This window comes from Crocodylus porosus, unplaced genomic scaffold (assembly GCF_001723895.1).
Source record: "Crocodylus porosus isolate Cpor-Errol unplaced genomic scaffold, CroPor_comp1, whole genome shotgun sequence".
Lineage (NCBI taxonomy): Eukaryota > Metazoa > Chordata > Crocodylia > Crocodylidae > Crocodylus > Crocodylus porosus.
Genome location: NW_017728921.1, coordinates 19,685,052 through 19,708,938, shown reverse-complemented (window position 1 = coordinate 19,708,938; position 23,887 = coordinate 19,685,052). Strand labels below are relative to the sequence as shown.

At 46.4% G+C, this 23,887-nt stretch overlaps 1 protein-coding gene across 1 annotated transcript; it reads left to right on the top strand.

Annotated features, from left to right (window-relative positions):
* Positions 1-1,504: 1,504 nt before the first annotated feature.
* SRRM4 (serine/arginine repetitive matrix 4) lies at positions 1,505-23,564 on the top strand. Its single transcript, XM_019539408.1, has 8 exons — positions 1,505-1,531; positions 1,955-2,193; positions 3,353-3,515; positions 15,422-15,759; positions 17,376-17,597; positions 17,968-18,078; positions 21,575-21,724; positions 22,633-23,564. The coding sequence occupies exons 1-8, from the start codon at positions 1,505-1,507 to the stop codon at positions 22,925-22,927; spliced, it is 1,545 nt and encodes a 514-aa protein (XP_019394953.1). The 3' UTR covers positions 22,928-23,564.
* The last annotated feature ends 323 nt before the right edge of the window (positions 23,565-23,887 follow it).

Genomic DNA, 23,887 nt, shown 5'->3' with positions numbered 1-23,887 from the left:
ATGGCATGTGATTGGCCACCTAAGTCACGTGGTATTGTTCCTCCCCCCTGCTTGAATGGCAAAAGTTTTAAAGGGGCAAGTAATGAGGATAGGAAATGGTGAAGACGAAAATGATCTGGCTTTCACAGGAATATGCACATACTCAGGCCCTCACGACAGGAGGATTTAAAAAATAATAAATGTGGAGGGTTTTTTTTCACCTTCTGGTTTCAAGCCCATAGAGTACAATGGGGTCTCACAATCAACCTGTTCTCTGCAATTCGAAGAGCTGGAAACTTTGTTTATTTGAAGAAAACCTGACATTTTCCTGGCTTCCTGTACATTACTTGCTCCTATGATTTTCCTCTAAGCTCTGCCTCTGGGAGCTGGAGCTTTAAGAAAAGCACTAATGATCATGCTGTGGTAGCACTGGAGCAGGGGTGGGCAACATGTGGCCCAGGGGCTGGATGCAGCCCACCAGGCCGTTCTATTCAGCCCTGCGGGGCCCCTAAAACATCTAGAAAATTAATACTTATCTGCCCCTGGCTGCCTGTCATGCGGCCCTTGATGGCTTGCCAAAACTCAGTAAGCAGCCCTCCACCCAAAATAATCGCCCGCCCCTACACTGGAGTGATGTTGTAGGCAAGATAGAAAAAGACTGTGCTGCACTGAATTGTCTAAAACTATTCCACCCATGCAGTTGGTCCAGTAAAAGACATCACGCTCAGAAATCCTTGCCACAAACTATCACAAGACTCATGTTAAAATGGCAACATTATTTCCTATGTGATCTGAACCTGTTGAAATGCCCAGTATTAGCAGATAATAATAACAAGAGGGTGGAAAAAGGACCAGACCAAACAGCCAGCCCAGTGGAGTGTGAGCAAATGCTTATTGAGTAGTTACACTCCAAGCCCCAACTTCTGGACAAGAATGCAAGCATTGTAAATAAAATAATGCAAAAGGGTCAGGTGACATGGCCATGAAATCAAGCCGTTCCCCATCCATCCAGAAAACATAGCCCTAGCAGTTAACCAGTCACTGCCTCCAACAACTGGTAGGCTGCCCCCTTCCAGCTTCGAAGTCAGGCTGAACAGATGGATCGTCTACACCGAACAGCCAACATTGTCACAAAATATAGACGCTGACCAGCCACACGAGGGAAAGGATTCTGAAGCAGGAATCTGCCACCAAAACTCACCTGTCACCCACACTCAAACGCTCAGTCTTTAGGAATTGGCAACATGCACATCGCAACTGATTGTAGCTGCCACAGAAGAGGAGTGGAAAAGGCAGCAAGGCACTGGGCTGGGTCCCAGTGCACACATCCCCCATGCCTGCTATGATGTTTTGGTATTTTAAAAATGGGAGTGGATTAGGAGTGAGCACGTGACTTACAGGAAGTCCGATATAAAGACACCTGCCTCTTAACCAGGTTCTGTCTGGCTGAGCGCTCTTTAACTAGGGGAGCTGTTTTTTGGGGGTCTCTACAGAGACCAGGGAAGGATCACCTAGATGGAAAGACATGCTCTCCCCTTCCCAGCAGGAGAATGTGAGAGGGTGTCTCCGCCTCCAAAGGCTCTGTATTACATTGAGTCTTTTTTGTTCATCTTCTGTTTAATAATAAACTGGCCTAGTGGGAAGGAGCTTAAAATTCAGCTCGAGCATTTGTTCTTTGTTTGGCCAGTCCATGCTTGTGAATATGCTCAGGAATAGACAAGCCCCAGGCTACAGGTCATCTGCAGACAGGTGGCAAAATGTGATCTTTAGCCTGCCTAACAAGTGCATTTTCATATAGGTTAACACTAGGCAAGATTGTTATCCTCTGCTCTGGACCCCTGAATGACCCAGGCCCTGGAGCTCCACCCTCTGATTCCTGCAGCCAGATGTGAACGATGGCAGAGCTCTGAGAAAGGCAGCGGGGTCCTGTTTGTAGGCTCCCAAGTGATACAGGACCTTTCACATCTCTTGGTAGCCACCCCGAAAGTTAACGCCCTCTCTATTAAAAAACCCTGGTATTGCTTTTACAGCTTGGACTCTGCTGACTTTGCCTCCAGGCGCTATCTGTCCTGGTGCCATTGCTAGATTAACAGGTCTTTCTTTCTGCTTCACAAGCTGTCGTAGCCGGCCGCGAAAATCCCATCGACACCGCCATCGCCACTGCCACTCCCGGTCAGAGAGCTCAGGTTCCCGCTCCTCTAGCTGCCAAAGCAGGTAAGGGGCTCTTCGCTGAGTTCACTTTTCTTTCAGTCTCACTCCACAGCTGCCTTAGGGACAAAGCAACAGTTGTGTTAGCAATCACAGTGTTACCCACAGCCAATCAATGTAGTCTCCCTATAAAAGAGGCTGAGCCAAAACTGAAGGTCATTGCATCTGCTGGTGTCATGGCTATCAGAGCTTGGCCTTTGAGCTCAGGTCGTTGAAGCTTATGCTTTTCATACCTAATGCCAGTGATCCTCCCCATGCAGGTACAGCCTAATATCAACCCAGTGTCCCAGGCTGGGCGGTCACCTCTTCACATCATCAGCAGCAAGGCTCATGTATGACCTAAATCCCACATATCTGTTAACATAGGTGTCCACACAGAGGTGAATGCTGTGTCTAGTTGACACGTCTGCCCATGGCACCTGGTGAGCCATTTTTGTTGTAAGTCTGGCAAAGGGCCAGAACACCAGGTACTAATATACGCCAGGATTGCTGGTTTGACCCTTTTCTTGCTCAGGCTCCCATTTCTCTTAAACACTCAGCTTTCAAAGAGCCTTGTTGTTTGGCTGCTTTTAAGGAGCTTTTGTTCAGGAGCAGTAACTGATCCCTGTAAGGGGAAGCAGCGTGATGATAAAGCAAAGGGGTTTGTGCCAAAGGTGAGTTGTGTCTGAGGTACGTGGTCTTGGGGATCACAAATCCCTTCCTGAGTTGAGACCAAGCCACAGTCAGTTGCAGATTGTATATCCTCCCCTAAAACTCAGGGATACTTGAATAGAGGGTTAGTACCCAGGTCATTACAGTGTCAAGCAGGTTTGGATCCTGAACCCAAACATGGGAGGTCTTGCATCATGGCCTAGAGATAACCCAATTTCAGACTATTAAGAGAAGTAAAACACCATTCCTGAATAGGGAGTCAGCATCTACCTTTTGTCTCAACCTCCAGTAGTCAGCTGTCCCTCAAGCTAGCTATCACTTGGGGTGAAATCCCTTTTGCGTGTAGTGGGTCAGCACCAAGTCTTTATGGGTTCAGATGGGCTCCAGGCCTTGTGCTGGCTGCAATGAGGTAACCTTCATCTACACCAGGAGGTGTCACTTAGGCCACTCTGAGCATTTCTGTTAGACAAATAAAGAGTAAGAATAGTTTGATGTTCCATTTGTCTTTTTGCAGGCACAGAGACAGATCTCGGGAGGAAAGGCATAAAGCTAGACGAAGACGCTCCCGGCACCATTCAAAGAACACTGAAAAGCGAAGCATCTCTGCTGAGGTTCAGGCCAGCTATTCCTCCAGCCAAACCCTTCAGATCTACAGCTTCCTCTCAGCTAAGGAAGTAGTAAGTATTACCCATTTTGCTTCCCTGCCCAGACTAGCCACAGGAACTTGGGCAAAAAAATCAGATATGAAATTTTTATAACTCAATTACAGTTATGTTAGACAAAGTTGGTTTAAAACTGTATTATTTATTAATGATGCTGTTCTGTGATGTATTAAAAGTCATTCCTTCCCTCAGCACTTTCACACTGGGGGTGGGGTAGGACAGGGGAAAAAATCTCCTACGGCTTTAGCCTATGAATAATGAATTGGGGACATTAAACAAAAAAGTGGCCTCCAGCAATGGTATTTTACAGGGAAATATTTGTGATGCAGTCTTTGCTCAGCTGGATGTGAACTTAATTCACTGGTCTTCATATCCACCAGTTTAGGGCTTCAGGGGAGAAAGGGAATCAAACATATATAAAAGAAACATTTACTTTTAATGAGTTGGTGATTATTGGCAGAGGATGTTTGTTGAGTCTTGGGATTCCTTTAAGATCATCATTCCTCTTTACTGACAAACCTGAGGGCCAAATTTGGAACATGTAGGCAGCTCCAGTGGTGCTAATGGGAGCTGTGTGTGCATCCAAGGGTAAAATCAAGCCCAAGGCCTAGGGATATCTTTCCATATACATAGATGATGAGGAGAGATGCTATAATAAGTTGTCCCCATCAAGGGAGAGAGAGGAAGAAATTATATGAATGAAGGCCTGCTGTTCCACAGCACTGTACCTTGTAGTCACTCATGCCTGTGCAGAGTGCATACAGAGAGGCTACCACATCAGAACAGGAGTATCTTCTATTCCCTTTGCATAAGTATTAATTATTAGCCAAAGGGCAAAGCAGGGAAAAATCTGTGTGTACAATATTAGAGATGGTACAAATCAAAACACTACAACTCCCACCCCCTAGAACTGATGTGTAATAGGGGTCTGATTCTCTCACTTAGAGTAGTTGTATAGCAGGATTAACATGACTGAATTCACTAGTTATATCAACATAAAACCAAAGTCAGTAAGAGGATAATTTGTATGTGTGCATGCTCCCTTATATCTTATACTCCAGTATACACACACATCATCCAGAGATATGGGTATATACGCGCACCTACATATATAACACATATAAAAGATATACACCTGTGCATATGCGTATATAGAAACAGATGTTGTGTATGTGTATGTGGAACAAGAAATACACTATGGCATGGTAAGCTATGATTTTTTTATGGGCATGAGCTTGAATGACTGCATTACTCAGGACTAGTGAAGCCAAGGATAAGTTAACAGCACATTCTAAATAAGGGCTAGTAAAACTTTGGGTACCAGAAGCAGTAATAGCCGCATTAGTGCAGAGCTCCATATGGGCTAATGTACCCTGATTATTTGCAGGGCTAACTAGCCCCAGCAGACCCCCATGCTAGTGTGGCCATACTACTCCCATTCCCTTAGTTAGCATGTGTCCTAACAGCACTGCACTGTGTAGTGCAAGCCATATCCACCATATATGAGTGGGTACCCTACTTCCTATTCACCTCTCCCTGAAGTCAGGCTCCCTGAATGTCCTGAGGAAAACATCCCACTGGAAACTCCCCCAAATAAGATGAAAATGGAACTCAAAATTGTAGAAACCATTAAAATGGCCTGAATTGGAGTGTTCGACTCTGCATTGGCTGTGCTCAGACCTAGATGACCATGTATGGTGCAAGGCAAAGAATCCAGGCCATAGCACTTATCAACAAAGCTGCAGGTGAGGAGTCAGAAATAATAGCCTCTGGGACATGGGAATAGCTTTAGGTTAATAATGTGAGCAAATATATTGACAGTAAAAAATGTATTAATGCACTCACTGTGCAATTTATCATTGTCTTTCGTCTCCCAAAAGAAATACACACTCAAGCCATAATTCAGGAAATCACTTAGTCATTTATAGTTAAGCACGTACTTAACTGCCATCCTGAATAGCGACACTTGCCTGTACCATGACCTTAAACGTCCTGGGCAAAAAACTAATAGTGGAGAGACATAGGTAAAATTTAATCTCATGCATTGGAGACACGTATCATGACCAGCCATAGCTATTTTGTGGCTTCATTCTGCCTTTTGTAGGTTCTATGCTCAGTCTTTATTTAAGGTTGGGTGAATTGTTCCATGCAAAAAATGTTGGCAGCAATTTGTTTTTTTAATTAAATGAAAATGTTCATGAAAAGTGCCTGCACTTTTCAGAAAAAAACTCCAAAACACTAATACCTGAAAACAAAACAGGGTTTGGCCAAAATCCACATTTTGCTTCAGAAAGCTTTGATTCAGTGATTCATGATGACAATGATAATTGGGTTGTCCATGTCCTGTTTCTTGTTTGTGGGCTGAATTTCCTCCCCACACCGCATCTCCTGCAGTCAGGGATTCCCCTGATGGACCCTCAGAGGCAGGGCCAGATTAGTGCATAGGCAAACTAGGCACATGCCCAGGGTCCTAAGTGGAGAAGAGGCCCAGTTGTGCTTATTTTACATATTGAGTGAAAAAAGTAGGGGCCCATGAGTTTGTTTGCCTAGAGCCTACTAAAGGGTTAATTCAGCCCTGCTCGGAGGTGACCAAGAAGGGAGATCCTGGGATATCACAGAAGATGTAGCCCAAACAAAGGGACTGGTGGACAGAGAGAATGCAGGGCATGGCAATGCAAAGCACAGCTCCCAGCCCGCCCTGTGGGGGACACTTCCCAATCGCAGGATTTGGTTTCCAGCCAATGAGTTGGACTTTTTTTGTTCAACAATGGAAATTTTCTATTTGCAAACCTTGATGATTTGTTTTTTATTTACGGTGATGTTTCCCATGGGGGTAGAGAGGCATTTTTTTAACCAGCCCTATCAATAGCTTGTAAGAAAAAAGCATTGCATTACCCAGGGCATCTCTGTCTCTCTCTCATGCTTACATGTGTGTGCATATGGCAGGACAAATAATAATTTCACACTGCTTATCTTTCTGGTAACCAGTGTCCTGACCTCTTTCGCATTTAATCTTTGCTGAACAATTAATGACATGCAGCCACAATAGGAACCTATTCAGAGCTGTCCCTCGGTGCACAGAGAACTGTGGGTAATATGCAGCATTTATTTTTAAACATAATATTAACTGGCTCCCTAACTCGCTGTAGATGCTTTGCTCCACACTGCTACAGCTATATTACATGCTGCTGTGCTTTCAAGACATTGTAGTCAAGCAGACCAATAAAAGCACCTACAGGGTAGAAATCTAATTGCCTTTGTTGTATCTGATGTAGCGGACCACAGGCTGCATGAACTCTCCTTGCTAGCTCCGTTCCTTTCACTGGCAGATCCACAGCTAAAACTAACATAGTTTGGGGCCAAATTATCAGTGAGACTATGGGGAAGGCTTAAGGGACAACTATTCCAAGAAGCAGTAATTATTCCAGTGCTAATGTACCTACAAAAAGGTGGAGGCAGGAAAAGGGAAGTCAGGCTGCAGAGTTACTCAGCATGCGCTGGGAAGGGGATAGAAGCCTTGCAAGAAACATAAGTTTGGTCTCTATGACACTTCATGTTTTCCAGCCTGTTCACTTTAAATTGTCGAGCTTTTTCACTTACCAGCCCCATGACCCCAACACACATAGTTAAAACTCAAGAATAAAAGAAGTAAAGCAATGGTGGGGATATTTGCATATATATAGATATAGATATAGATATGCAAAACCCTCTTTTAATTTCAGTGAGCCTACAAGACCCCAGTCTGTTGCCTGATTCAGCATTGTGTTTGGGCTAAAAGAAGGATGGAAAGATCTGACTAACCTGGACAGAGGAATGTGGGTCTGAGTGGGGAGCATCAGCTGTAGGCATGTGTCAGGGGGACAGATACTAGGCCAGTTCTCTCTCCCAGGCTGTCCTGGTGCATCTTGAACCTGCTGTGCAGCACCTCTAGCTGTTTTTGTTCACCGTTTCCACAGAGCGCTGGCTGTCAGTCGTGCAGGCTGGAGTGATTTTTTTGCAAGGCAGACAAACATCCACTTAGAAACAGGCTGAAACCTGCCACTGCAATTGATTGGTGACCAAGTCTGTACTGGAGAGGAAACAGCCAGTGCAGCAAAACACTTTTCCTCGCTGTAACTTTATTGTGACAGGCAATAGACTCAGCCTAGCTTGCATTGTACCAGGGGTTCAATCCCCTACTCTCTGTGCAGGTAAGAGTCCCATTAAAGTCGAGGAGGATCAATTCACTGAATTTTGCTTGAGTCAGGAATCCATAATTGGGCACTGTGGGGTTATATTTCCAACCACTGGTATCTTTGTTCAAAATTAGTTATTTAAATATAGGGTGACCATATGGGACAATGAAATCTGGGACACTGCTCCCATCCCCTTCTGCTCTCAAGTCAGCAGCACTGCTGCAGGCAGAGGTGGACCAGGGTGTCATGGTGCAGCTCTGGTATTAATATTCAGGCTGGGCTGCTACGGGTGTCAATGGCCTGTTAATGACCTATTGTTCTTTGCTTCACAGGTGTTAACAATCATCTCCTTTTTAATGGCCATTCCACTAATCAAGCTAACCTATTTTAGGACAATGTTGCTGTCTGCTAGGGCTTCCTATTTCACAGCTTCTGCTGCTCTACCTTCCCACTCTGTGCCCCACACCCAGGACACTCATTTTAATTTTCACCAGCCAGCCAGGACCAGCCTTCAAAATCTGGGACTGTCCTGGCCAAATCATGATGTGTGGTCACCCTACTTACACAGGATTTAAACAGAAAGGGTCATATCCTCAGTTACAGTTAATCAGCAGGCTTCCAGTGAGGCCAGTGGAATGAGGCTGGTTTACCCCAGCAAAGAGCTTGGACCTAAACTCCCCCCATTAGTAGAAAATACCCCTAAAACCTAACACATGCTCTCACTGTCCCAAGTGGTGTCTAACAGCAGGTGCTGCATCTGACTTTAGAAGCCCATCAGCAAAATGCTCTTGCTCTTTAACCTGCTGCTACAATGATGAAGATGACTCGGTGGGATCATTGACGCATGTTCCTCATTCTTTGCATTATTAGAATGCAAAAAAAAGAGATTAGGCACCACCAGAAAAATTAACAGTTCTTGGCAATAGATTGTAAAGAAAAATATCTAAGGAAAAAAATGTTCCATCTCTAAGCCAGACCATGCAGAGCTACCCGCAGCAAAATCTCAGCCCCTGGATGGCTGAGAAAATTTATGGTCATATCTCTCTATGGAGCCATTTGAAGCACAGTAAATGGACTTGTTCAGTTTAATTGGAATACTCTTAGTGATTGTATTTTTGTAACCTATTAGGCTGTGCTTCCTCTTGATCTACAAATTCAGTCGAAATTAAATTCTGAAGTATAAGCAAGGGCCTCATTTTTTTGCCCTTCATTTTGATTAAATAATGATTTGAAACAAAAAAACCCAATAAATAAGTATGTTAGGCTCCCCTGAGGGCAGCTGTAGATCTCCCCAGTGAAAGCCAATAGAAGCAAAGTTCACTGTGAGTATTTAATTACTTATTAGAGCAAAGAAAAAAACCTAAATGGTTCACACAGAGCAAATTTGGACCATAAAAGACCAGACACTTTTAAGATACCCAAGGAAAAAAACCTGTTAGGATCCAATTGTACTGTGTATGGTATTTTCAGATATGGGTCTTGGTTTATCATTTGCATGGCTGTGGCTTCCTCACATGCAGCTAAATGAAACAAGAGAATAAGTTATGTTCATCAGTGATTTATTTCACCACGATGCCTAGGGGTGTTCACCATTATATACCGTGTGTAAGTCCTGTTTGGAAGGCTCAAGTAGTTCATACACTGGTGCTTGGACTAAGGATGAGCTTTACCCTAGTTGTCCAAGAAATCATGGAAGGCTTTGCAGATACCTATATAATTCTGGTTATTGTTAAGGCTTGGGCGGGGGGTAGACAGAGGTACCTAGACAGCCTGACCACCTACCATTATGCCTGGCTGTGTTCTTCAGCCCTCAGATGGAAGGTATGCAGCACAGGTGTTTCCTGTTACCCTAGGGCTGCTAGCATAGAGGCTAAGTAATGGAAGGGATGCTTGGGTTGAATATAGAACTACTATTTCCAAGCACCTAAGAAGAGTCATCAGCAGCTCTAGGAGAAAAGAAAGCCTCAGAAAAAAACTGAGGCAAACTTTCGGGTATAGTTGAAACTTAATGAAGACCTTGGGGGTTTGACCCAACAAGAACAAGGTGCCAGGGGTAAGATTTTGGGTCATCTCTCTAGAAAGTTATTAGGCCCTTAAGCAAGGCAGTCGCAGGTACTGGAAAAAAAGGACACTGATCCCCAGTCACTGATTTCTGTTAGATTGGACTGAAATTTTTAAAAAGTCCAGTTTAAAAATGGTGAGGAAGGAATAAAATTTGCAAGAGGAGAAAGAGAATATTGGCCCCATTTAGCAAAACCCATAAGCATGTGCTTCACTTTAAGTCCACTTGACTTTGATGGAAATGAACCAGGAGTTTGATCTTTCTATTTGCTGAGAACAGCAGCGACTAATAGGCAGATTTTAGCAAAAGCTAAACAAAAGCTGGTACTTCTTATAGGTGCCTTTAAAGGGCTGGTTCAGAAATACTGGAATAGGAAAAGGAAAATGTAGTATGTTTTCTATCACCTACAAGGAATTGAAACTGGAAGGTAGATCCAGATGCAAACTACAAACCATTCTCACTGTGTCATAAACTCATAGAAAATCAGGGTTAGGAGGGACCTCAGGGGGTCATCTAGTCCAACCCCCTGCTCAAAGCAGGACCCCCCAACTAGATCATCCCAGCCAAGGCTTTGTCTAGCCGGGTCTTAAAAACTTCCAAGGATGGAGACTCCACAACCTCTCTGGGTAACTTGCTCCAGTTTTTTTACTACCCTCCTAGTAAGAAAGATCTTCCTAATATCTAACCTAAGCTCCCCTTGCTGCAACTTGAGCCCATTGCTCCTTGTTCTGTCATCTACCACCACTGAGAACAGTCCAGCTCCATCCTCTTTGGAACCTCCCTTCAGGTAGTTGCAGGCTGTTATCCCCTCTCATCTTCTCTTCTGCAGACTCAATGGGTGCCTATACACATGCAGAGAGGCTGCTCTGATGCACTGTGATTACAATGTGTTGGTGCAGATTCGATTAGTCCAGTCTGCTGGAGCATGGTAATTACCACACTTCAGCAGACTCCAGCATCACATGTATCGGCATCCCCATGTTGAAAAATGGTGGCAGGATGCTTTAACTAAAGCTCATGTGACTCATTTGACAAGTTTTAGTTAAAGTGCCCTTGCTTCCATTTTTCAGTGCAGGGACGCTGATACACATGATGCTCCAGGCGCTTTAATTAGAGCAGCTCTTGGAGCCGCTCTAATTAAAGCACCCCTCCTCCCCACCTCCCGGAGCATGTCTATAAACACCCAATAAGCTCACTTCCCTCAGCCTCTCCTCAGAAGTCACATGCCCCAGCCCCTGAACCATTTTCATTGCCCTCTACTGGATTCTCTCCAATTTGTCCACATCCTTTCTGTAGTGGAGGCCCCAAAACTGGATACAGTACTCTAGATGTGGCCTCACCAGTGCTGAATAGACAGGAATGCAACACTCCTACTAATGCAGCCCAGCATGCTGTTACCTTTCTTCATGACGAGGGCACACTGTTAATTCATATTCAGCTTATTGTCCACTGTAATCCCCAGGTCCTTTTCTGCAGAACTGCTGCCCAGCCACTCAGCCCCCAGCCTGTACTGATACATGGGATTGTGCCGTCCTAAGTGCAAGACTTTGCATTTGTTCTTATTGAACCTCATGACATTTCTTTTGGTCCAATCCTCCAATTTGTCGAGGTCTCTCTGAATCCTAACCCTACCCTCCAGTGTATCTACTACTCCCCCCAGCTTGGCGTCATCTGCAAACTTGCTGAGGGTGCACCCATCCCATCTTTCAGGTCATTGATGAAAATATTGAAAAAATGTGAGGGAACTGGATATCCTTCTCCTTTCATTCTGTTCATGTCCAGTCTAAACAGAAAAATCTGCCTGCACATCAGAGTATAGGAACAGATCTCAAGAAGGCAGAAGCTAACTGTGGTTTTACATGCAATATACACCCACTCTTCAAGGGCTTTTGAGCAAGGGCAGGGCTCTTCAACTGAATCCAAGTTACAAGCTGTAATCCAATTACAAGTTGATGCCAATATGACAGAAGAGGGGTGTCCAATTCCCTCACACTCTTCTGAAACTTTCTGTTCCTCATAGGGTGTCTTCCATTTTCCAGCCAGCTCTAGATAAAACATATAAGCTGGTCTAATAAAAGACATCACCCTAAATCTCATGTCTTTTTCTGGGGCTACCTGTGCCCCAATGAGTGGGGCCCAAAATAAAGGGACAGCACAGTTGGATTTTGTCCTCATCTCTGCCACCAGTGTGCCATGTGATCTTACACCACGCACTTCTCCCTTGTTATGCCTTAATAATCCCCACTGCTAAATGGGGCAGCGTGTAAAGTACTTTGAGATCCTGATTCAAGGCCCTGTTGGACGGCAGAGCAATCACAGCATCACTACACAGTGTTCACCAAGGCATGGCTCTCCACAGCCTGCTCCTCATCCAAAAGCTTTTCCCTCTGAGGAACTCCAGTTCTGCTTTCACAGTCATTGACTGTAGCCCGCTGTTGGGATGCTGCTTGTCCAAAGAGCGCTGCTGAATCAGACCTCATGCTCCATTTAGCAACCCTTGGATTAGGGCATGGGAGCAGCCAGCAGTGAGGTGAAAGACGTGGTGCGAGCGAGTAGGCATGCTGGGGAGGCACCATCTGACTGGATGCAAAAAGTGTAATGCAAGCAGTGACAATTAGAGCAGGGTTGGGCAATTATTTTGGGTGGAGAGCCACTTAGGGAGTTTTGGCAAACCATCAAGGGCCACATGACAGGCAGCCAGGGGCAGATAAATATTAATTTTCTAAATTTCTAGGGGCCCTGTGGGCTGGATAAAATGGCTGCATTTTGCCCACCCCTGACTTAGAGGAACCAAGATTGGTTCTGACCCTGATGAGGGGCCAAGGCAACACACCTCCATTCCAGAGGACCTGCAACCAAGGTTACAAGCAAATAGGCTAAGCATATTTAGGGTTACCATATTTCCAGTTCTAAAAAAGAAGACATGTCATGCTAGGGGGAGGAGGTATATGATTGGGGGGGGCAGTGATATCCTGATGCCCTGCCCCTGCCCATCCCATTGCCCCTCACTCCCAAGCCACAGCCCTTCCCCCCCTGCTGTTGCCTCTTACTCTCAACCCAATGTACCCGGCTCCCCTGGGTCATGCTGGTGCCCCTCACTCCCAACCTGCAGCCCCCTGATGCTGCCAGTGCCCCACACTCCTGTCCCCCAGTTTCCCTCACTCCCAAGCCACAGCCCCCAGAGCCCTGCCGGTGCCCCCTGTTCCCTCCAGGCAGCTCTCTGCTGCCCCGAAGGGCCCCCTCACCCGTCTTCCCCCGCTGGAGGGGCAGGCGCCTCCCCACACGTCTTCTGCTCTGCTGCAGCCCCAGTGCCTGGACAACTTCCCCCAGTGCTGGCAGGCACCCCCCACCCCCCCACAAACACACACCCCACCTGCACCATACCCACACACAAACACACACCCATCCCCTCCGCTCACACACACCCCCAACAGTCCCCAAACCCTGGCCCTCCAATGCCATGCCCCACAGACTTACGTGAATGCAGGTACCAGAGCTGCTCCCACCCCCCTGCCTGGCTGCATGCCAGTCACATGTATGTGCACCCTGCCTCTAGTCGCCCTCCCCTCATGCCCTCCAGCTCCAGGCAGGTCCTTGCTAGGCAAGCTGGGAAAAACTTCAAAGCTGAGCTGACCAAAATCTCAGATATTTGATCATTGACATTTGACATTTGACATTTTAAAAAAACTGCCCGGACAGAGCTGGGAGAACCCAAAAAGAAGACATGTCTGGGAAACCCCGGACTTAGGGTAACCCTAAGAAAATTGTGATATGTCTCTGTGAGGGGAACTGTAAATAACACCCCTCTCTTTCATACCCGTCCTGCACAGGAGCCTGCACAGATTGTCCCCCATGAAGTCTGGCTCCCCTCTGTACAGAGCAAAGATGCATTCTGCTTTATGTATCAGGTAGAGGGAGGCTGTGTACCTCTGGTGAGTCAGATCCTTAGGTGGTATAAATCACTGTAGCACAAGGACAGCAATGACTTACACTAGTGGAGGTTCTGACCCTGGAGCTTTATAGAAAAGCAATATATTTCCACAGGCCCGGATCCTACAGCCGCGCTGTAATCAGTGTGGCTAGTGACAGAAGGACCACTTGTCTGAGGGAGGCTTGCAGGGCCACTCCCAAGTTATTTATTAAATCAAGATACTCCAACCCACTCAACAACCCTGCCAAAAAGCAAAACTCGCTGCAGTCAAAGTGCTCTGATAAGCAGTAGCATATTTATTACCTTGGACTTCAACTCTCATCAAATTGACTGCTGCTTTGGAGGATAAGCAAGCTTCTACTGAAGTCACCGGCAAGTCTTCCACTGAATTTGGTGGGACTTGGGTCACGCTTGCGAATGGCATCTGTAGACCTGGGCTCTGGCACTACACATGGGGACCCTATGTTCACGCAGAGTCCTGTTAGCTTCAGCGAAGCTGCACGTAGGATACGGAGCCCTATGAAACCGAACAAAAATAAGGCCTTTACAGAAAGTGCCCAGGCAGCAGGATCAGAGCTTTGCTTTGCCCCTACCATTCTCTAGCATGCAATAGGGAAAAAAATATTTTTTTTTTTCCCCATTCTTTTTAACTTTCCCTCTATTTTATTTTATTTTTTAACTTCAGTGTGTCTGTGGGCCAGCATGAAATCAAAGGGGATTGAGTCAAAACAGTGATTTTTCGTCCCGAGTAATCAGCCAGAAGGAATTGACTAGACAACTTGATTAAAAACAATTAACAGATAAACAAAACAAAAAAGAATTCTTGAAATTTAAATGGAAAAGAGTCAAGCGAGCGATTGACGATGAGGATTTGAAGAGAGGGTTTATGTTTTTTCTTGTAATTTGAGACTCTAATGATGGACTTATGTTGCCCGCTCTTCCCTTTTTCTTACACCTTACCTACTAAAGGAGGAATTCTTGATTGGTAAGTGGATACTATCCGCAAGACACTAGGGAATTTATTAGAGGTCACTCAAGAGCATTAGCTGTACCTTCTACAGGGGGAAAAAAAGCACACAAAGAAATATCTGTATATCTTTTATTTCCAGAGGGATTTTTCTTTTTCTTATTTTTTTCTTTTTTTCCTTTTTTTTAGTTTCAAAGTGCTAAACTTGTTTGTTTGCCAGTTTTTACTTTGTACATAAACCTCTTTTTTTTCTTTTTCTTTTTTGGTTTGGTAACATTTGTTCAGTCTCCTTATTAAGGAAACTAAAAAAGAAAGTCAGAATCATTTAGGCTTTTGTTCCACTTTTATTTTATTTCCAAGGAGTATGTAGTTTTTTTTGTACGTATAGTCCTGTTTCTTTTTTTTCCCCTCTTTTAGATTAAATAAGGGTTATTTTCTCTGTTTTCTCTTTCTTATTTTTTATTTACTCCTTTGTTTCCCGATATTTTTTAAAATCTTTTGTTCAACATGACTCGCATGCTAATACTCTTTGCATGATGTCTAAATCTTCCAGTTATCATATCAGGGGGCAAAGAAGTTTCTTCTTACTGTGGTTTTCTTTCAGGGATATGTGCTTTTGTTTTCTTCTCCTCTTTCTTCTTTTCTTGCTTTGTTTCTTTCTTTCTTTTTGTTACAGTGCATCATGACGGTAAAATTTCTTGGTTTATTTAAAAAAAAAAAGTCAGACAGAATAAAACCACCATTGAAAAAAGTTCAAACAATGCCAAATGGCTTTTTTGCTTTCAGATCTCTCAGTCAGGGTCTTCTGCTGACCTCTTTACCAAAACAGACAGCCCGCTTGGCAACCTAGCCAGTCAGAATGGAGGGTCCCATGAATATGACTCAGGAAACGATACTTCTTCTCCTCCCTCCACTCAAACAAGCTCATCCAGGTCAAAGGACATCCAGGAGAAAAGAAATGTAGCGCACGATGGCTTTGGCCACTCCTTCTCCTCTGGGAAGCCTAAACTGGCCAACAGTGATAACAGCTCTGATTCAGGAAATTCCTTCACCAGTTGCTTTTCCCAAGTCAAGGGAACAGCTTTGGAAAATCTCTCTCCAGATGCCCAGGGACAGGATCAAAGGTCAGTGATCACCAACCATTGCAACCTCCATTCCTGGAATGGCTTAGTGTCCCCAGCTCATTTATCTGTTGCAATGGGAACTTACCCCCATTCTGTAAGTCAGACCAGTGGTCTAGCAGGCGCGGTGTTCCAACACAAGCGTTTCCTTAGGTTTCTGAGGAAGGTGCAAGACAATTCGCAGCTCACCTGAGCAATGGCACGGGGTCTGTGCAGAATTCCTCTCTCAGCCCCATGGTAATAGCTTATCCTTTGGAGCACAAGAGCTGGCCATTCTTATCATAGCCCGTTAATTCTTCTCTTTGTTCATGGCCTTCCCATGTAGCAAGACCCCTCAGAACAGATTCTGCCTGGATCCAAATACAGGCAGGAATCAAAGCCCTAGACCCAAACCCTGTGATTTTTGTCAGTCTGTATCTAGATGTCACCTGAACTCATCTACATTTGGCTTGGTGTGACCTTGTAGCAAAAGTGCTGGGAAGGTCACTGGCACATTTGGGTAAACTTTCAAAGGATGGATGGATGGGTGGATTCAACACTCCTCTGTCTCATTAAATTCATTGTCAGGAACCAGAACCATTGGCATTTAAATTAAAGCTTTACAATCAGCTTGCTCCTCCAGAGTGATTCACTAGGCTGAATCCTGAGTGTTCCTGCACAGCTCCTGCACATTTACTACACAAAGAATTGCTGCATTCCCTCTGGGTAAGAGCAAAGCAGTGCAGGGAAAGCTTTGGATATTATTCTGTACCCAGTGATGGCTCTCTGCACTGGAACACAGATGAGAGCAGTAGGATCATGCTCAGATCAGCCTCACGTAGCCAAATTGCTAAGGGAAAGTGGATGCCAACCCACAGCATCTGCTGCCCATTTGCATACACTTGCCCAACTACACGTGGGGGCTGAAGACTCTTCCCCCTGGGTCGACATGTATGTTTCCTTGAGCACAGAACTGAACCATTGTTGACAAAACTTAATGTTGCAGTGTCTTATGGCTGCACTGGCTGGGTCAGAGAAGGGCAATGCACCTCTCTTGCCAGCACCACTGACTGTCATGTTTGCATTAAAAAGCAGCAGGTGGGTCAGTGCAGGGTCAGTCTGGTTGAGTGCTTCCCTGCTGTAAATGTGCATGGCTGCATATATAGCACTATGTGCCATTTCCTATGAAGCACAGGTTTTGTGGAAAGGATAAGTGCAGCAACAGCTTAGATGTGTGCTCTCTCCTCTGCAAATGAGGACTAGCATAATTAAAGTCAAGGGTGTTTTACCAGCATACACCCAGGATAATTGAGAACAGGAGAGACGGGACCTGACTTCTCATCTTCAAGGCAAAATCCTGCCCTCAGGTACATGGGTAAAACTCCCCTTGACTTTGGTAGGACTCAAACCATTTAACTGAATGCATAATTTAGTCTTTAGGGTTAAACACAGTTTTCCTGTACCATTGCCAGCGGTGGGGTAGCTCCTTTGAAACCTGACCCTTCATTTTGACAGACGCTGAAACCAGGGAGGAGACTGGAATGACTTGGGCCCAGTTAGCTGAAATCAGTGCCTTAGGACTGCATAGCAATGATCACTGCTTTGTAACACCTTCAATGGGTGGGGACATCTCTTTTCAGAGGATGCCTGTCCCCCTGTCTCGGCTGCTCAGAAGAAAAGAAGCAGAGCCCCCTCCCTTCCCCAGCCCACAGCTCCCCTCTGAGACTGTGCTCTCGCAGTGGGTCCTACACCAGCACGGGAAGGTCCTCCCAAGGGTCCAGCCGCTCCACCCAGTCCCGCTCACTGCATCACAAGGCGACACCCAGGTACTCCCGAAGCAGATCCTGCTCCTCAGGGAAAAGGTGAGGTCAAGTCAAATGGCTGTCTCTGTTATTGCTGGCAATTCTCAGGTGTTACAGTGGTGGCCAGGCCCAGGCATGGACCACAGAATACAGCCTGGCTTATGCTGCAAGGGCACACAGATAGTTCTGGGAATGCCAACACACTTGCTTCTGACTGGATGGAAAGGCACTAGCAGAGCCCCAAGCTTGGGGAGAAATGCATGGCTTGATTACTTTCAGGATGCCCAGCCTTCCTCAGGTCTGGGCTGAGATCATGAAGCTCATTTTCATTTGGGACCGTATTTCCTTTTCAGCTCTGATTCTGAAAAGGAGCCTTGCACATCCTCACTTGGAGTTTGATAACCCTTCTCTGGTTTACACCTACTTCCAGGTCCTATTCACGTTCCCCAAGCTACTCATCCAAGTCCTGCAGAAGAAGTCCCGGAAGCAGGAACTCAAGGCCACGTCGAAGTCCCAGTTACTCCCACTACAGCCCTAGCAGGTACTGCTGGCTCCTGGGGTATAATACTCTATTCTGTGAGCATCTCATGCTTTTATGCTGCTTCAGTTCACAGCTGTAATTACAGCACAAGTGCATCCATTTACAACACATCCCTCAGCCCAGTAGCTGAGCACTGAATGCAAACTTGGAGTGAGGGAGGTATGTACATGAGGCCTGCACTTTGTCTCCCTCCCTGCTTGTGACAGAGCACCCCAAGCGCAGCCAGTTCCTTCCACTGATGCCACCCGACACTGATCGCTGACAGGAGAGACCAGAGCAGAGCTAGGCAATCCACCTGGAAGGCAGCCAGACAAAGCTGCCTCCTGCAGCATGGGTTTTCTGCAACCTGCACTTGCTAACCTGGATTGACCTGCCTCAGTTCATGAGATTTGGACCCCATTAAGCAGCTGTTGTGGGGCATGATGGAGAAAGAGGGTTTGAAGGTCCAGCCACTTGAAATGTGTCTTGAATATGGGTAGCTAGTGCACCCTGATGGGTGTGCTGTCTTTCCTCTGGACACTTTAAGAGGCAGCCTGCTAATCTACTCCATCTATGTCACATGGTAATTAGTAGTTTTAGAGCTATACCACAGGTGAGCAGTGGAAACCAGAAAGAAAAGGGAAAAGTGCTCTCTACAGTGCCTGTCTGGTCGGCCCTGACAGGAGCAGTGGAATCAGAGAGGGGCTGAATGGAGGGTTGCCTACAGGCCTGGATGGCACCAGTGTTAGACTTGGATGGTTTTAGCCTCTGTGCCATGAAAATCTTTGATTTAGCCTAGGCAAAGTGATTGTACCAACCTGCAAGCTAAATCCTGTGGAAGGCTTGAGCCATTGTCAGAGAGAGGTTTTCCTGAAGCGAGAAAAGAGACATTTCCCATATGTGGAGCACAAGATACCCACTGTTGGGACCACTGGAGTTCTTGAAATGTTTCTCTGTGGGGAGGGCAGTCTGGCCTGGTGAAGTGGTCTATTTATATAACAAATGGGCAGCAGTAGAGAAGGTCCTATTCACGTGCAGAAATCTTTGTTCTCCTCACCAAGTACCACAAAGCCCCCACTTATGCCCTTAGTCCCTTTATTAACCCACGTGGGGTTGGTCTGACTCAAACATAGGAAAAAACAAGGACTCTCATTGAGAATGTGACGTGTTACATATTGCTTTCAGCTGGAAAAAAAAAAGATCTTTTTTTGCCAATATATGGTGGCAGCTTTCCTGGCCAGAATAACCTAGCAGAGAAGCACACAGCCACTTGGCATCGGTTAGCTGGATTTGTGTTGCAGAAACAGAAGAGCAGGAGGCAGTCTGGGATCGCCTGCATGGGAGATAAAGATGATGGCCCAGATTCAGTGTTGGGGTCAGTGTATGGCTGCAGAGAGGAAGCTGATACAGTACATAAATTGTGCACAAGCTATGGTGGAAGGCAGGTAACCAAAGCACGGCACAGTTGTAGAGCAGTGCGAGTGGTAGAAGGCTAGTGCAGAGTTCCAGCAGATCCCCAGTTCACAACCACTGTACCGTCTTTGTCATCCTGGGTTGTTCTTGCATGATGCAGAGATGTTAGGGGAAAAAATTCCTTCCCTTCATTATGTGTGGAGCTCACACCCAAAGAGTCTTCCATCAGTTTCAGGCAGGATAATCTTTGGTTTTTAGACTGAGTAAAAGATAAGGCAAAAAAGAACAGGAGCCAGCTCTGCCTGAAAGAGAGCACTGTGTGCACCTCATCTGAGCACAAAATAGCAGCTGCATCTGCAGCAGGGATCCCACCCTCTTCTCACCATTTCAAGGTTTAGTACTCAAAAAACAAGGCCTAGCAGGCAACAAGCATAAACGTCCCAGAGCTAATGCAAATATGCAATAATCGGGCAGTTCTTCCTTCGGGGCTGTGACAGTGCACAGGGCAGTAGTCATAGTGGGGCTCCCTCTGGCAGCTGGGAGAAGAGTGGCAGTGTCTGCTATTTTTGCACCCTGCTATACTGCCACCCGGGGTTGTTGCCCCAGTTTCCCCTCCTTAGTTATCCAGGTGTTTCAAATCAAGTAGTTAGCTACTTAAAGTCTTCTCAGTAAGGACATGTGATAACTTGGAGTCCTCAGGGCTAGAGACCCTTCTGTCTCCCTAGACTAGGGGCAGGCAATTATTTTGGACAGAGGGCCACTTCTGAGTTTTGGCAAGCCATCAAGGGCTGCATGACAGGCGCCCAGGGAAGATCAATATTAATTTTTCTAAATTTTTTAGATAGAATGGCCTGGTGGGTCACATCCAGCCCCTGGGCCGCAGTTTGCCCACCTCTGTCCTAGACACAGCACAAAGTCTGCAGCTCAGGGGGTGGGCTAGGGACCCAAACCTGTCCCCTGCTCAGCAAACCCCCTCACAAACACACTTCTTTCACATGACAGTCTGTTATTTCTGAGACTGAGAAAATTGTAGCAAAGAAGCCGAGGTAGAATAAAACTATATTAAATTCTGACCAAAACCAAGGCAGCATTGTTCTGTTTAAATGTATGAGAGCGTTTAACTGCATCGTCCTAATACACTTTCCAAATCCACCTAGAGTGTTTGCTTTGAAAACCTAGCTAAGCACATAATAAACCTAGCAAGCAAATTCCCCTCTCCAGAACACAGTCCAGCCTATTAAATGCATTCAAACCTAGCCAGGACTTTCCAATATCCCCAGCTGTCACTGAGTACCTCATAAACTTTCTCGCATACTTAAAAAGCTATTGTATTCTCCAGGTCCCATACTTGTTGGCAGCATAGGCCCCTTTATGCCACTCCGGCAGTGTGAAGGGGCCTCATTGGAATGAACTCATCATTTTGCAAAGTGCTTTGAGTGTGAAGGGCACTATGCGAAACCAAATTGACTCCATTCCCTACAGACACCATCAGGGCAGTACAGAGGAAGGGCCTCTGTTGAAGCATAGAGAGACCCTCTGAAACAAAAATCCAGCCATCCCCAGTGAGGGATCCAGCCCTCATTCTGGATATCTGAGGCCTGCAGAACAGATGTGCCACACAGAAATAGCCCACACCTGTTACAACTTTGCAGACCTCACATTTCTACAGGCAGACTGGTTAAATCTGCCCCTCCAGCATTGTGTGCGCTGTTCCTCTGTGTTGCAATGCAGTGCAGGGTTTGGCAGGTGCGGTGACTAAGGCCTCTCTTTGTACCGTTTACAACAGCCTACGGTTTGTTGCTGCGGAGGCGGTCACCTGGAAACTGGGATAGTCCACTTGGAAAAAGTGTTGAAAACCCACTCCGCAGTCAGTTTGTGAGGAGCTGCGTAGCAGGCTAGTTCAGTCAGTGTCTGTACATGACTAGTCTGTTTGAAGGCGAGTAGTAGAACTGTCCTTTTACCACAGGGGTGGATCCTGCTTTGCTTTGGGCCCTGTTTCAAGCCCCACTTCTGAGTTGCTATACATCTCTGCCTGGCGCATGCAATCTAAACCTCATGTGCACAAAACCAGACAGTGACAGCTCCAAAACTGGTTGTTCCTTAGGGATCGCGAGAGAGAGCACAAGTACGGCTCCAGTGAGAAGGAGTCCCACAGAGAGCGTGACCGACGGCGGCAGCGGCGACGGTCCTACTCACCCCTGAGGAAACGCAGGAGAGACTCTCCCAGCCACCTTGAAGCTCGGCGGATCACAAGGTAAGAGGAGAGCAAGACCCCTCTTGGTCTCTGGGAGACAGGCATGTGCAGCAACCCTGGGCTCACCTCTGACTTGCTTGGTCAAGGCCTGTGGGTAGCTGTGGTAGGGATCTGCTTTAAACCCGTCTTGCAAGGACAGGCCTCCCTCCATGCACCACACTACAGTCCAGGAGAGCTAGAGTCTCCATGACACAGAGCCGTTCCACTGCCTTGACGGTTCAGTTCCCTGCTCTAACGATACATTTTTCCTCAGAGAACTCTGACTTTTTAAAACTGAATCCTTTTTTGAGAACCAATCTGATTGGCTGGGAAAGGAAATTAAGAGGGGTGGAAGCAAGACTGAAGGAGACCCCAGAGGAGCCAATAGCTCGCTGCTTCAGGTGATCACTTATGACTTGGGAGAGCTGGTCAGATGTATGATCTGGACACAGAACTCTAAGATCAGATGCATGGTTTGGGCAGAAGGCTATCCTAGGATGGAGCAATGTCTCTTTTTCACCTGGAGATGATCTACTTTGTATAAATAATCAAATGCAGAGATGCAAACCCAGGTCTCCCTCAAGCCAGGTGAGTTCCCAAACCACTGGGCTATGGCCAGGCTCTGAGCCTCTCTCGCTCAAAGAGTGCTTAATACAAGGTGAAACAGCTCTAGCAGGAGAGACTGAGAGAGACCCATCCCAGAATGGCCTGGGGTGAAGGCATTCCCTTGAGCTGGGAGGCAGAAGTTCAGATCCCTGATTTCTCTCTTGTGCTTTGCAAAGCACTTCAGAACTTTCTGGTTTTGTCCCATGGAGGTTGGAAATAGGTTTGAAAGCTCAGCAATGTTTTCAGGGTAGGAAACCTCTCCCCCTAACTTTCCACCATTGTCACCAGTAACAGAGGCTGCTCTTCTCCCTTTGTGCCCACAGCGCCCGGAAACGCCCCATCCCATACTACAGGCCCAGTCCTTCCTCCTCCAGCAGTGTCAGCAGCTATTCCTCATGGTACAGCAGCTTTAGCCGCTCTCCCAGCCGGAGTCGGAGCTACTCCAGCTACAGGAGCAGTCGGAGCCGGAGCCGGAGCCGGAGCCGAAGCCGGAGCCGGAGCTGGAGCAGCAGCAGTGACAGCGGCAGGAGCCGAAGCCGGAGTTCATGCCCAAGAAGCAGCCGCAGCAGAAGCAAGAGCTATGGCTCAATAGGCAGCTATGACAGCATGCGACGCTAGGGAGGCCATCACTGCCACATGCTCCAGTGTCATCTCTTTAAATTCCTGGTGTTATCCACTCCCCTTCTGCCTCCCAACCATAGGTTATTATTATTGTGTAATATTATGGCAGTGCTTAGGCCTCCTTGGTGCTAGGTACTGCAGAAACAGAGAGGCAGAGGGTGTCCTTGCTGCCATGTAGTGTACATGGATATATCACCACTCCCCAGAGATGGGGATACAGGACAGGTCAGCATTTTAGGGAGCGTCCATCAACAGTAAACCAGCCCCATCCACTTTGGGCCTGTCTCCATGCAAGCATTTCCCTGCTGCTGATGCATAGGGCAAGTTCAGCTCCTTGTTTTTTCCTGGTGGGGAGAGGGCAAGCAACAGTCTCTTTGTGTCAGGGAAAAAGAAGAGTGAAGATTGAAGAGAGCCTCACAAAGGCTTGTTATGTGCTGGGCCTGATTCCACCCCAGGGAAGTCAATGGCCTAGCTCCCCTTGACTTTAGGGTCCCAGCTTGGGCCCTCAAAGTATAGCAGCCCTCTATACAGGGGAAAGCCAGAGGCCTCCAGAGAGTATCACATCTTCCCATTTTGGTTGCTTTCCCTCTTTGCCTGTTTAGATCTAGGACAGAAGTTCCACAAACTTGTTTAATCTAAACCAGTTAAGTCTGATACTACATCCAACCGGGTTTACCATAAACCTGTTTTGGCCATTTTGAAAGCAGTTTATGTGCACTGAACTTCTGTTCTGTTACAGGTTTAAACCAGTTTCTCATCACTTAAGCTGGTTTATGTGCAACTTCTGTCCTTAGTCTTAGGGAGAAAATAGTTATTCTCTAAGGGTCAGCCAGTTCCTGCTATAAATGTAACCTATAAATATAAAGCAAGAAACCCATTCTGACATGAATTGCTTGAGAGAAGAGGCCAATTCCCCTTCTCCAGCCATGCACTGATTGCTGTGTCATGAGCTTATTC

Excerpts from the sequence above, each read along its gene's own strand:
- SRRM4 (XM_019539408.1), top strand. The coding sequence starts at position 1,505 with ATGCTCTCCCCTTCCCAGCAGGAGAAT. Across the intron at positions 2,194-3,352 it reads TCCTCTAGCTGCCAAAGCAG|GCACAGAGACAGATCTCGGG; the intron begins GTAAGGGGCTCT and ends GTCTTTTTGCAG. Across the intron at positions 21,725-22,632 it reads GAAGCTCGGCGGATCACAAG|CGCCCGGAAACGCCCCATCC; the intron begins GTAAGAGGAGAG and ends TTGTGCCCACAG.